We start from the raw sequence: 15,097 nt of genomic DNA, 5'->3' as shown, positions 1-15,097 counted from the left end.
TTACGGTAAGTCATTTAAAAACAAATCAAATAAATAAAATTGTAAAATAACTTCTTACCGAGACAATTTTTTATATGATAGTATAAAAAAAATTATATTAATAATATATTAATAATATCTCTGTGTGTGTGTGTGTTATTTTATTTTTTAATGACTAAATAATTATAAATCTTAAAAAGATAAAATTTAGAAAATGAAAAATAGTATAAAAAACTATATTTTAAATGTAAGTTATTTTATAATAAATGATCAAAAGTTAAGTTAAGAATAAAAAAATAGTGTAGACAAATTAGTTTGAAAATAAAATAAATAAATAAAAGGGTAAATAAATTTTTTGCATATGTAAGCAAACTAAATATAAATAAAAAAGAAATTAAAAAATAAATAAATAGATAAAAGAATAAAATAAATTTCATGTGGCAACAAAATAAATATAAATTAAAAACCAATTTTTAAAACTTTTATCAACAAAATAAAACAAATAATACACTAAATTTGCTAGTATATTTTGTTATATTATAATAAATAACTTTATTGCACATAAACAACAAAATAAATATAAATTAAAAAATTTTAAAAATGTCAAATAACTAAAAAAATTAACTGAGAATTATCAATAAAATAAATTTTCTAGTATTTTGTTCTTATATTATAATAATAATTGTCTGAACAGTTATAGAATTAGAATTTTCTTATTGAGCTGAAAAAGAGTGCATGGATTTGTTGAAGATGATAGTGCTAAATTTATATTGGGTAATTTAATTTCTTTTATTTTGAGATGTGAAAATCATTTTCCTATAATTCTTATTTTAAAAATATTGAAATAATAAAATACAAACTATTAGGAAAACAGATTAAAAACAGATTAAAAATAAAAACAATTGAAAAATAATGTCAATGAATAATATTAAAAAACATCCAAGTAAAAAAATAATGAATAAAAAATATAAAAATATAATAAAGTAATATATTTGTCTTAATTTCATATACATTATAAAAATAAAATAATTATAAAAAATTATTTTTTTGTATTTTTTTAAAAAAATAATAATGAAAGCTAAGAAAATAATATCAAATAAATGTTAAAAATATGTCTTAAAATATAATTTCTTTTATCAGTATAATAATATGGAGTTACTAAATAACCAACATTAGTTGACTGAATTAAACAAACAAACATGTAGAAACAAAACACTTACATAAAAGTTTAAAGACAAACAAACATTATAGTTTGAGTTTTGAGATAATTAAGCAAACAAACACTTGCAGAAAAAGTTTAACAACAAACAAATATTAGTTTAATGTATTATGCTTCATTATTAATTGCATAAATTTCAAACACCGAGATTTATTATGTGAAAACCTATGGTGTGTTGTATGCAAGTTGGATGTTCTTCTTTATGATCTGCAGAGAAGACTCAACATATGACTCCAAACCTTCAACCGTCCACCCTTCTACTGGATCACAGACAAATCCCCATTCAATCTTGCATCCGCCCTCCTCCCTTGACAGCACTTTGAGTGTGGCCACATAGAACTTAAATCCCATATTGTTCTCAATAACTTCATAGCTCAAACTTCGTTCAACAGGATCAATGGCAAGTACCTTCTCTTTGGCCCACTTCAGTGTTGGGGTCTTCTTCACTTCATCAACAATGGTTGAAGCACAGTATCTGATGAGACCTGGTTTGCCAAGAGTACCCTCTTGTTGATAGGATGTGTCTAGTGACATCCACTTATGGATGTTGCAGAAATCCTCTATCACACTCCATGCTACTTCAGTATTTGTGTCTGCAAGCTCAACCACTGCCTTACCTTTCCATCTTTCATCAGATTTCTCTCCCATAGTTCTTGCCTACACTTTATAGTCAAACAGTTATACATCACTCGACTTAATGCAGAAAGTGCACAAACTAGATATCATAACTATATGATGTTATTTCTAAAATAGAAAAACAAAGATGAGTAAAATGAGTTATAAAGGAGATTGATGTGCTAATGTCTTAATATCATTGTTAAAAAGAAGTAACTATATTATATTTGATCGGTGCTAGTTTTTATTATTTCGATACTAAAGAAATTGAATCTACAACTTTTTACATTATCTCTTTCAAATTTATTACACTAATTTTAAATCTTCAAATTGTTAATAGAATGAATTGAACTCGCTATCTTTCTTATCACCTATTATATCTTCAATACTAAGTCATCTTTATATTTTAAAAATTTGAATAAGTAAAAAATAATAAGTAAAAGTATGTTTATATTCTTTTTAAAAAAATATATAGAAGAAAAGCAGTGGTGTGCAACTATACATGAATAGAAATAGAATAGGAATCTGCTGCTGATCATTAAAGTTACAGCACAAGTCAAGTTATTCATTTGTCCTCTACCCATGTGTTTCTTTTTTTATAGAAGATCTTTTCGGACAAGAATAATCTTTCAATAAAAAAAAGTATGATCCAAGACTTAAGATTTAAAGTATCGTTACATACAAAAGTTAATGTTAGAATGAAATGATTAGAGAAAAAAATTAAAAAATAAATCACTAATAGGCTTATTAAGAAAAAAGAAAGAAACATCCAAAAAAAAAAGGCATGAAAATGACTTTGATCAAGAAAAGGATTCAAGATTCGATTTTGCATAAAGAAAATGTTAGCACATTGTGACTTCCACCATAAAAGTAGTAACCAATTGCCTAATTTTCCTGATACAAAATTGTTAATGTTCTTAAACAAATTTATTTACTAAGACTTGTTTACGTGTGCATTTTATTTTTAAAAGAGAAATTAATTTATAAAATGAATTACATTTTTTATTAATCTTTTTAGTCCAAATAGGTGTTACCTTATTCTTTCTTTTCTCTCTATATAATAAAAGGCCAAGTTGAGGTGGTGTTTAGTTTTAAATTTTAAGTTAGAAGACTCTCACAAATAATAATAAAAAAAAAAACATGCATCGAAAATAAATACCAGTACCTCTTAACACTTTTCTAATACTCAAACTTGTTAACCCAAAAGTGCATAAAAGAACTTATTGTTATTAAGAGCTTTGTTTGGATCCAAAGTTAGAAGGAATTTTAATTTTCTTTATAGAGAAACACTCCATATTTTCAGTAAAGAAGTTAATATATACGTATGTGTTTATACACACAGACATATATATATATATATATATATATATATATATATATATATATATATATATATATATATATATATATATATATATATACATATATATATATATACATATATATATATATATATACATATATATATATATATATATGCTCTAAACATTTAAATTTTACATCTAATTAATTTAACTGTTCATTTTAAGCTTTCAATATTTTTAGTTAAAAAGCTTTCACAATGTATGATTACAAAAAAGTGCATCCAAAATAGTTATTGTTATACATTTGTTATATTATTTCATTCTTCTATGTTTTAATATTTGTACGTTAAACTTTTAAAAGTTCAATATGGTATTTCGTATTTTAAAAATTGTTTATTTTAGTCCTTTCTTGTTACCCTAACTAATGTTTTAGTTAAGGAAGTTATCAAAATAAACTCTTAACAAAACATAAAATATTTAAAAACAAAACCATGATTAAAACCTGTGTTAACATATATGTAAACCAGTGTAGGTTCAGAATACTCTGTTTGTCTGGATTATTTAAATCAACCCATAACCGTTTTAATTAAAAATAACTAAAATAAAATATTTAAAAAACAAAATTTGAGGATTTTAAAACTTAATGTACAAAAAAAAGAGAATAGAAAGAATTAAAAAGCAAATGGAATGTTTAAAACACATCATATGTTTGTTGAAAGTATCTGGACTGCTGTGTTTCTTTTCCATCACCCTTCAAGAATATTAGTCTTAGAGCTGGTTAAGAATGTTTCTATTATTAACTATTTAAATATCATATATTTAGAACATATCATAATATATAGTATTTGTTGAAAGTATTTAGGATGTGCTTGTCTTTCATCAACTTCAAAAAATATTAGCGGAGTAAAACTTGTTAAAAGATGTTTCATTGTTAATTTAGGTCCCCATAAAGATGATCCGGATGAAACTTGTTAAGAAGAATGTTATTTTTAATTACCTACAACTTTGATAGAGACTACCTCAGAAAAGCTTGAAGATTAGCGGAGTAAAACTTGTTAAAAGTATTTTTATTGTTAATTAACTATTGTAAATGTATGAGAAAGATTGACTAGGTAAAAAGTATTAAAAGTATTTCTATTGTTAATTACCTATAGATCCTTATATAAGGATGATTGAGACCCTAAAGTAAAACTAGCAATTCTATTACTAGTTACCTATAGGTTAAAACTTGTTAAAAGTATTTCCATTATTAATAAGCTATATATTCTTGATGGGAAAAAAATTAATTAATCCTTAGTCTATCTAAACTATCATTATTACTAAACCCTTATTTTTTATATTTTATTCTATAATATAATTAATAAATATAACAATTTCAATATTTTAAATCATACAAAACCTGATTAAATAAGATAAATTGACTTACCTCAAAATGGTTACACTCAACGAGATCTATGCATAAAACTACTGAGAGTGTCTCTTTCCTTCTGTACTTAGTGGTATGGATTGGGTTGTCTTCTCTTTATATACTAGGTAAGGATAATGTTCATGAGATTACCTGTACAATGTGGGACTTTTAAGTCACAGTAAGTGATAAGAAAGAGAGGAAAAGTTGGGACTTTCTTACCTTAGCTATGATTATGTAATAATAATTAGACTGTTGCAAGACTTGATGATACCAAAATTTGACTCTCATAATATCTTTTCCTTGCATTTCGATAGAGGTTTAAAATTCAAACTAATAGATCATACAATTATAATATACTCTTATTATTATATTATTATAAGCATGTATATATTTTTTCCGCCTACTACATATTTACTTATTCTATTGAATTAGAAATGACTTTTTCATACTATTAGTACTCGATAAATTCGCCCACAATTAAAGTTGACTGAGATTTCTGATATATATAAAATTGTTCCAGTGCGATACCTAATCTGTCGGGTCACTTTTTGTACGTGACTTTATTACATATGTTTATCAAGAGTTAATTTAATACTAATCAACAAAAAAATATCCTAATTGTTTGTGTCTAAAATCTAATAAGTCTTGATAATTTCTTTAAAATATATTTATAATTTCCTAAATATCTGTACACAATACATAATTACATGAGATTCATAGTTGTAAAATTTGAAACTGGACAAGATGAGATAAATAATCAGCTGAATGAAACCACGATCACGATCAATTGACAATGAGATACCACACAGATAAGTTTTTGGAATGTGGGAGAACATGGCAATTGATGACTGAAAGAAATCATGAAAACGACCAAAAGAAAATGACTTGGATGTTGTAAATCTTTTTTTTTTCTTTATCACTATTCTTATAATGTTTTTACGATTTTATGAAAAAAAAATCATTATCTTGTAAAATTAAATTATATAACATAAACGTTCACTATTTTAATATTTGTGTTAGCTAATACATTACATTTACTACAAACATATAAAATATAATGTATACTGACACAAAAATTTCACGAGTATTACAATGTAGCCACCTTTAAGGTAATGGTTGGAAGAGGTGATCCAGAAATTATGCAGAAACAACATATTCACTATCCCCTAACATAATTGAAGAAAGCAAAGATATTATAATAGTGGGTAGCACTAAGTACAAAGTGAAAGAATATCTCAATCAAAACTTGGTAGACGACTGACTACTTTCGATAAGAACAAATAAAAGATTTTTAGGTTAAATAATAGAATTTGTCAGATACCTATATAATACATAATTAGATCACCGACTAAATAAAAGGTCTATTGGATTCCTGATAATTGATACTATCATGATGATGGTAGGCCACAGCAGAAAATAAAATAACCAAAGTCTGCAATTTACATAGGCTTTACATGTAAGTTGGGAATTAAATATGGATAATGTAGGGCTAAAGGAAAACTTACACCTAACCAAAAGTTATCATTTGGAGACCCCTCCATATATTTCATATTCCAAATTCCTTATATGTGTGCGTAATCCGTGAGTCAGTACTATTGCTTTTCCATGGTTTATAATTTATATATACATTAATGTAATAAAATAAAAAAAGAAAAATCTCACTAAGTATTCTACTATTACTAAAGGTGCTTATCACCGCACGCCACTGGGTCCGCACCACGGACAATGGTCATTTCAAAGGTCACAGACACCATCAGTTTCAGACTTTTAGGTGCTTCTGTTATTATGGTATATAACTATATACCTTCAACTACATATAATAAATTCAATTCCCATCTACCCATTTTAAATTTGAACTGTGTTTGGGAGGGACTTGTTGAGTTTAATATTTTAATCATAAGAAGATAAAGTAGGGAGAAAAGAAGAGGAATAAGTGTAGGTGTTATATATAATAACACAATAATTGGTGAAAAAGAAAGGGGAAAAGAAGGATATGCACAATAAAACTGTAATGATTATAGGGTTCACTATCCCTAACACCAACGTCAAACATTCCAACTTTGTTTTCTCTGCCCTTATCTACCTATTTTCATTCCTATAAATTCTTCTCTACCCACAAACCAAACCCTCTTCACCAATTCCATCATTTGGTCTATGTAATTGGACCACACCACCTAGCTATTGCTTAGTTTTCTCCTATACGATGAAACGGACACACTTCAGTCTGCCACATGTGGCAGACATCACATGCATGGACCCCAACCGTCCACCGCTCGTTCCGGAGAAGCTCTCCAAAACGGTGCGTTTCCTCGGCTTCTTCATACAAAACGACGTCATGAAGCGGGGGAAGAACATAGGGAAGGCGCTCAACGACGTCGTCGTGCGGCACCACCAGGCCCTCACATGCCGCCCACGTGACCCTCACGTCTCCTTCGTGTCGCCGCTGGAGTATCAGTTCAGCTGCAGCGGGAGTCCGCCGCGCCTCTCGCATGCCAGTCGGAGGAAGCTCTCTCCGCCCTCTTCAAGCCGCTCGCCGGCTCATCGCGCTGTGAGGATGTGCCGTGGCGGTGGTGAAGGCATCATAGAGAGGCGCGTGAAGATCGCGGGGTCCGCCGCTTCCATGCTGAACGATGTCGTGGAGAAGGACTTCCACGTGGACGAGGCCGCGGAGGAGTTCATAGCGAGGTTCTACAGAGAGTTGAGGTTGCAGAAATGGTTGGATCACTATTGCTGACGTGTATAGAATAATGTGTGGTTAAAACTGTAGTTAATTGATTAGTCTTCATGTATGTTACTTACTGTTAATTACTGCAATGGATTGTGTTCTTACCAACTCTTATGTTACCAAAAAATCAAAACTGTTGCTACCTTCTTCTACTTTTCCGTTAATTAAGAAGGGTTCTTGGTCTGCATCCATCAGGTTTATATGTGTCTATCCTATTCAGCTTTATTAAATGAATTTCCAATCAATTGAATATTTTGTTAACTGTCTAAAAGTAGATGCAGTTCTTTTATCTATAGGATGAGCAATACTAAGACTTGTTTAACCATTTCTATCTCACAAACTAGTAGCAGAATAGTTTGCTTGTAATCTTCTTCTTTCATAATTGTTAATGGAATTAACAAATGAATTATTAAGAAGGATAACATAAGAGATCTGATGGTGAAAGGATAATTGCCCTAATTTGAATAACACCAAGACATATTGTTGTAAATCACAATCAACACTCATTAACAATTATCTGCTGATAAGGTTTTCAATTACAGTGTCTACTACATAGCTATTCATTCAACCTACACTATAAGTTCAAAAATAAACAAGTAAATTAACTTACCTTATGACAACATTCAACTCTGCAAAGCTTCACTTGAACTACAATGATTCTTTATAAAATCACTATTTCTTGAGTTTTTGACAGTGGACTTAAATAATTTTAACTGTTTATATTCCTAAATTTTATAATTGTTGGTATATTAAATAATTAACAGAGTAAAAGGTATGGATTGTATAGGAAAAAACCAATTTAGGCTGTGGTAGAAGTTTTATGCCCACAAATAATTCTTGGGAGCTCAGTTATGAAACTATTCGATATGGGACTATGCTAGTGATTTTATTAATTACCTTTCTTGGAGATATAAAATTATTAATTATAACTTCTATTGACCTATTCAATATGGGACTATGAAAGTGGTTTTATTAATTAACTTTCTGTTTGGAGTTTAAAAAATGAATTTTAGTCATATAGAATATACGTTATATAGTGGTTATTACATGTAAAAGAAAAATAAGGGTTTTACAATTTCATTCCATATAGAACAAACCAATTTATAACTTTTTATTGTAATTATATAATTATATAAACAATAGTGATTGTGAATATATATGTTGGACCATAATCAAATAATACATACGATTAATATTCAATTAATCACTTCTAATAAATAATATGTATAATAATATATAAGAGAAGCTTATATATTATTTATATTTTGTTTTAAATTATAATCTAAAATCATAATATTTTAAACTTCATAATTACATATATATATATATATATATATATTTATTGCACTTAATTATATTTTAAAATTTGTTAATCATAACTATTTTTAGAGAAAATATATAATATTCATTTACGAGAAAAAAATGTATATGTTTTTACTATGGTTCCTCTAACATAATTTTTATTAAAATTATAAATTATATGTAGAGAGAATAAAAAGTAACAATGTATTTTTTAATAAACCAATTTTTATCAATTTTTTCCATTGTCTAGATAGTTCTAAATTTGCTAAATATATATTTGATTAGACGCTAAAAATTGCTGATATAATTTAATTTTATGAAAAATTTAATTATTAATTTCTATTCGTGATTATAAATGCTTTTTATGCCACGAAGTGAATTATTAATTTCATCAAATGTTAATCTTAATGCAATGTGGATTTTTTTTTTGTTGGGAACAGCATGAAAGGTAACATGTGGACTTATTGTCGTGGCTTTTCTAATAATATAGCATAATTTTCTTTTAAAATTATTAAAATGTATATATTTTAAAAAAGCTACAAAAATTAGATAAATCGTATTTGTAAGTTGATTCCATTTTAAAATAAATAGTGTTAAACTTAATTCCTTTAAAATGCAACTGTTTTATAAGTACACATTACTAGTAGTTTGTTCATCTTGATAATTGAAATAAAAAAATACTATTCCAATTAAAAGAAGCCCACGGTTTAATTTTTACAAAAAGAAAAAAAATATTATTTGGTAGAGGAAAAAAAACGCACAATCTTTCTAAACATTTTCTCTTAAAATTTATTCTTTCTCAGTAGGTTTTCTCACTTTCCATTCATATGTTTTTAAAGATCATTTTTCTTTAATAGAATAAGTTATCTTTTTTTTGTCTCTTTTCTTAGTATGTTTGTTCATTCTTTGTATGAGACCTTTTTTTTACTTGCATGTTGTATTTGAGTTTGTTTTACTAGTTTATGCAAATCAATAATTTTAATGTTATGTTGTGATCATGTTTGTGTTATTCATAAGAGATAAATAGAATTTCTTGGACATCTTAAGATGTTTTTAGGATTTTTAAACAGTTTCATTTGTCTTTTAGGTAAAAAAAAACTAATTACATTACTTTTAATTGATAAATATTTTGTAATTGCTAATGGTATGTTTGCACGATATTTTACTTATGTGATTGAGCTGTGTGATAAAACATGATATATGGAGTTAAATTAAGATTTAATTTGAATTAAATGAATTGTGTTTTGAAACTGGGGATTTGGTCTAGTTAGTATTGCAATTAAGATGATCTTTGTTTTGTTTAAGTTTCTTGTTTCAAAAAACTTTATTATACTTTTTATAATATAATATTATTTTTTAGTTAGATAAAATCGTTATATATATATTAATAGTATAGTTATACGTTAAATAATTATTAGTATTATATATCTATAAGTTATTTGTTCTTAAATATTTACTATGATATTTTTTTAGTAGTTATACTATTAAATTGTTACACTTCTTCTAAAGTATGTATATTTTGTTAAAAAAATAGGTCACTTCTTCCAAATAATATATTTTGTTAAAAAAATAGGTTACATTAGTATATTTTCATATAATCATATAACTTTTACTAATAATTGGTTTTTTAAAAAAAGTTGAACCTTTAAAATTAATTTTAATTAAGCATAGTATCATTGTTAGTGCATAAAATTTGTTGGAAAAGTACAATAAATATAGAATATATAGTTTTATATTATATATTCTATATTTTTAAAATCATTCAGAATTATATAACCTGATTTTATCCCTAATAATAATTTTTTTTAAAAATATAATCAGTTTTGCCTCAACTATGGTTTAGCTAAACTATAACTACTTGTCATGTGCCATTATTAAATGGTATCACTAAAAAAACTAAGCATGAACAATTCTAGTAGTTAACAAAGAAGGTGAAGAGATACGTACATACCTAACAACCATAAGAATATATTTTGTATATATTTCTAGTTAATTATTATGTCGCCATTTATAAAAAAAAACTATAAATATATATTGAAAATTGTGAATATAATGAATATGTATAGATATTTCTTAAAAAATAAAAGGTAATCACTGTAATGAAATTTTCTCCCCAAATATATTATACCATTTGTTAGGTTTCTAAAAAGACAAAGTATTCAAATTATCTAAATTCTTTTTCTTAAAACTATAAATTGAAACAAAATTACATTCCAAGTTATATTAAAATCTTTTAGACATATATATTATCTTCATTCAAGACAATTACTTTATTTAAAATTCAAACAAAATTACATTCTAAACTCAAGACAATATATATATATATATATATATATATATATATATATATATATATATGGGCTTTGCTAACGCGCGTACGCCTGTTTTTCAGTTGGTACATTTTAGCAATGTGTACCGAATTTTAGTAGACAAAAATACCTTTATATATCATAGATTCTAAGTTTTCAGGATATTTTAATAATTTTCATTCTCAAAACTTTAAAAAAAAAAATCTCAAACCCTTACTCACTTCTCTCATTCCTCTCAATCCTTTCTCTTTCATCTCTCTCACTCCAACCTTTTCTCTGTCATCCCTACTGTACCTCCAATTGAAAAAAATCAGAAACATTTACTTTTAAACAATTTGCCTTTGTAAAGAGTTGAGTCATTGACATATTCACCTTCAGGCAAAGGTTCATTCAAGATCTCTTCAATTTCACCATCTTCACTAACCTCTCTAATTTCATCATCTGCATATGTTGAATCATCATCTCTAAAAAAACCCTCCAGGCCAATTACCAATTCTTTTGGATGTCATTATGCTTGTGAAAATTAGATAAAATTATATACGACAAAAATTATAAAATGAAAACTCATTATAAAGTCATTTTTTGTAAGAAATTGTTTAACAACGATTGTTTCTGATTTTTTCCAGGCCAATTACCAATTCCTTTGATGTCATTATGCTTGTGAAAATTAGATAAGACAAAAATTATAAAATAAAAACTCATTATAAAATCATTTTTTGTAAGAAATTGTTTAATATCGAGTATTTCTGATTTTTTCCAAGTCAATTACCAATTCCTTTATGCTTGTGAAAATTGGATAAAATTAGATAAGACAAAAATTATAAGATGAAAACTCATTATAAAATCATTTTTTTGTAAGATTGTTTAACGACAAGTGTTTTTGATTTTTTCAATTGGGGCTACAGTAGGATGACAGAGAAAAGATTGGAGTGAAAAGAGAAGGGTTGAGAGGAATTTTTGATTTTTTGAGAAAAGATTGGAGTGAGAAAGATCAAAGAGAAAGGGTTGAGAGGAATGAGAGAAGTGAGTAAGGGTTTGGGGTTTTTTTTTTTTTTTTTTAGTTTTGAGAATGAAAATTATTAAAATACCCTTAACCTTAAAACTTAGAATCCATGATATATAAGGATATTTTTGTCTACTAAAACCCGGTACACATTGCTAAAACGTACCAACTGAAAAACAGACGTACGCGCGTTAGCAAACCCGGCGTACGCGCGTTAGCAAACCCATATATATATATATATATATATATATATATATATCAATAAGAAAAAAGATAGTTAAGTAGATATGTATTTTATACATACAAACGAAAACTGCGGTATTTATCTTTATTCTCTTATAAAAAGTAATCTTTCGAAAACTTCTTTAATATATATTATACCGATGACAATATCTTTTTAAAAGATGTCAAATATATTTTATCTTAAATCTCGCACACACAAATATTTGAATGTAATTTTTTCATTATCTCTGTTCACTATCCTATTTAAAACAAAATAAAATTGATTTGTATATTCTATAGAACAAGTAAGTTTTGACTTATTTTTCTTTTTTTCTAAACTAAAAATTAGTGAAGCGATATGTTGTTGCATGTGCCTTTTTGTTTCTTTTCCTTGATCTATAGTATTTTGAGGTCCTAAGTACTCTTTTCGTTCTCAATTTGATGTTTCGTAAGTATTTTTAGAAATTTCTTTCGTTTCAAGATTGTTAGTTCTTTATGAGGTACCGAAAGCTAGATGTAAATTTTAAATGATGTTTTTTATTCAGTTTTAAGTACTTACATGTTTATTAAAATGGTTGAAGTATATGTTAAAATATTTATACTATGTTAGTGCATTCAAATAGAGTTTTGGTTGTTTGATGGTTGAATTCTAATGTGATACAGTTGGGATGTCTTATGTGAATTGAGTGTTTTAAATGTATCTTGGATGTTGATGACTAACTCAATTATGATTAGAGTAATGAGGGACAAAGTGTTTAGTCTTAAAGATAAAAAGGGGGGAAGGGGGTTTACTAAGTGAGTTGGCGAAATAAGTATTGGTGTAATAAAACTCATATTCCAAGTCTGTTGTGGGAGCAATTGAAAGTTGTTAGATATATGTTTTTGGTGGATATTGGTTTGGAACTAAAGAGGGTGGTCGGTGGTTGGTGTGTGAGTGACTTTTAGTATAAACGGATGGTTTGGGTAGTGAAATTCTAAAGTAGGGAGTTGGGGCAAGTTTTGGAAATTTTGGGTCTATAATTGAGTCTTTTAGAACTTGTCAATGTCTTTAGTTTACTGTTTTAGTATAGAAAGTGGTAAAATTGAGTTTATGTAGTCTAAAATGGCTAATTGGGGTTTTAAGTAGTCATTTTGAGTTAGATGTGTGTTTTCTGTAGTTTCTTAGTGCCTATAAGGTCTTAAGAGTTATTTGGACTTGTGTATAGGGTATAAAAGGTCAAAATTAGAGGTATTTGAGTTATGGTGTCATGCCCAGGTGCCCCCTAAGCGCCCTCTTGTCGAGAGGATCATGCCCAACGCCCCCCAAGCACCCTCTGGGCGCCCTTTTGTTGGAGGAACTCGCCTGAGTGCCCCTAGGCACCCCCCCCCCTTAGGCGCCCTGTTCTAGGGATTTGGCGCCTGAGCGCTCCTCATCCAAATTTGGAGTCTTCAGCTTTTTTCTGTCTTGTGTTTTTAGATGTATTGTTTTTGTTTCTTTGATGATTGTGTATAGTTTATTATGAGTTTTATGGTAAGGTATAAAGTGATATGTTCTTGTTTTTTAAATGGAAAAGGTGTGGAAATGAGTTCCAAGGTGGAACTTCTTGGTGTTGGTTTCAAGTATCATTAGTATGAATGCAGGTAGCTCAATATTGAGGGTTATCCTGATACTCTAATGGTCATTCATTCTCAAGTAGAGATGATTGATATATGTGGTGAGAGTAGGAGGAGGTCTTAGTCTTAGGCGCATTACAAACTAACCTTGTGAGTGTGGTAGGATGAAACACATTGGCAATGACTTTGTAAAGCAGTAGAGGCCACCACAAATGCACAACCCGCCATAGCTCGACATTCATTCTAAATCTAGATAGTTAATCTAGGTGTTTGTATATTAAGATGTTTAGTTTGATGCATGTTATATATGATTCATATATACCTTGTTCTAAATATTATATGACTTGTTTTGTATCTAGCTTACCCTTATGTTTGTGTGTTGTTTGTATGTGTTTGTGCTTCAATTCTTGACTATGATCATCTGGTGGGTGTGAGTAGAGGATGATAAGGTGACAGTAGAACAAACTCTTGGTGAAGAGGTTCCTGATGCGTAGTAGTTTTATTTTGTTCTTATAGTGGTGGAGACCATCACTCTTGTATATAGTTTTGATATAACTATATTGTATAAAGTAATGGTTATTTTTATATGACTGTAAATCTTATTTTACACTCTTTTCTCTAACTGATCTTTTAATATTAAATTTGTAATGACTATTATATAGTTTCTTGCTATATTTTGGGATGTTACAAAAAATAAAAAATATAGTGTAAAATAAATTAAATATATTTTTAATTAAATTTAACTTAATGAAATATAAATTAAATTTTATTTTTATTTTTTTATGATACCTAGATCAATTTATTTATAAATAAATATTAAATTATTTAATTAAATATTATTTATGAATATCTATTTAAAGTATCTATTTTTTGCCCGTAACAATTGCTTAGCAGTGGATGAGACTCTTTTGATAAAGTTCTAAATAATGTAATATCACTGTCAATCTTTAGGAAGAGTCACACAACATAAGTATGTTCTTGTGAGTGTTAAAGTTGATATGATAAAGTTACATCTTTCACTAATAATATAAATGAAATGTTGTAATAATTGTGCTTTTTCATATACAAGATTGTAATATTGACTTCGTGGGCACACTATGGCTAGTTATTGCGGCTTCACAAATTTATGCACTAAAGGCCTAAGTTAATTTTTTATACTAGCATCAACCTTTAAGTTAATTTTTTATTTTGGCACCCTGATGGTTGATCTGAATAGTATTTCTAAGGTCTTAGTATCATATTAAAGTATTTTTTTACTTAAAAAAATCAATTTATAATATTTAACAGAATATTTTATAATTATTTTTAAAGTATAAATTAGATTTAAATGTTATTTTTTTTTCTTAATCAATTATATACAAATACATATAAAAGATATAAATAGAACATAACATTCGATCTAAAATTTTAAAATAATA

The 15,097-nt window shown here is 27.3% G+C and overlaps 2 protein-coding genes across 3 annotated transcripts; one reads left to right on the top strand and one right to left on the bottom strand.

Moving 5' to 3' along the window:
• Window positions 1–1,179: 1,179 nt before the first annotated feature.
• LOC108331266 (lachrymatory-factor synthase) lies at window positions 1,180–4,625 on the bottom strand. Of its 2 annotated transcripts, none has more exons than XM_052875797.1 (2): window positions 4,544–4,625; window positions 1,180–1,855 (listed from the first exon to the last, which is right to left on the bottom strand). In XM_052875797.1, the coding sequence occupies exon 2, from the start codon at window positions 1,844–1,846 to the stop codon at window positions 1,364–1,366; it is 483 nt and encodes a 160-aa protein (XP_052731757.1). In that variant the 5' UTR covers window positions 1,847–1,855; window positions 4,544–4,625; the 3' UTR covers window positions 1,180–1,363. The 2 variants fall into 2 exon arrangements, with proteins under 2 accessions (XP_052731757.1, XP_052731758.1); XM_052875798.1 differs by having other exon boundaries at window positions 1,180–1,860; window positions 4,544–4,603.
• A 2,103-nt stretch (window positions 4,626–6,728) lies between these two features.
• On the top strand, window positions 6,729–7,259 carry LOC108318812 (uncharacterized). The gene has a single exon (XM_017556301.2). It carries the CDS (start codon window positions 6,729–6,731, stop codon window positions 7,257–7,259), a length of 531 nt encoding a protein of 176 aa, XP_017411790.1.
• The last annotated feature ends 7,838 nt before the right edge of the window (window positions 7,260–15,097 follow it).

The sequence above is a fragment of the Vigna angularis genome, chromosome 4 (assembly GCF_016808095.1).
Source record: "Vigna angularis cultivar LongXiaoDou No.4 chromosome 4, ASM1680809v1, whole genome shotgun sequence".
NCBI classification, from domain to species: Eukaryota; Viridiplantae; Streptophyta; class Magnoliopsida; order Fabales; family Fabaceae; genus Vigna; species Vigna angularis.
The sequence above is the reverse complement of the archived record's forward strand: the minus strand, read 5'-3'. Positions and strand labels throughout refer to the sequence as shown.

Coding starts and splice junctions, on each gene's coding strand:
- LOC108331266 (XM_052875797.1), bottom strand. CDS start 1,846: ATGGGAGAGAAATCTGATGAAAGATGGAAAGGTAAGGCAGTGGTTGAG.
- LOC108318812 (XM_017556301.2), top strand. CDS start 6,729: ATGAAACGGACACACTTCAGTCTGCCACATGTGGCAGACATCACATGC.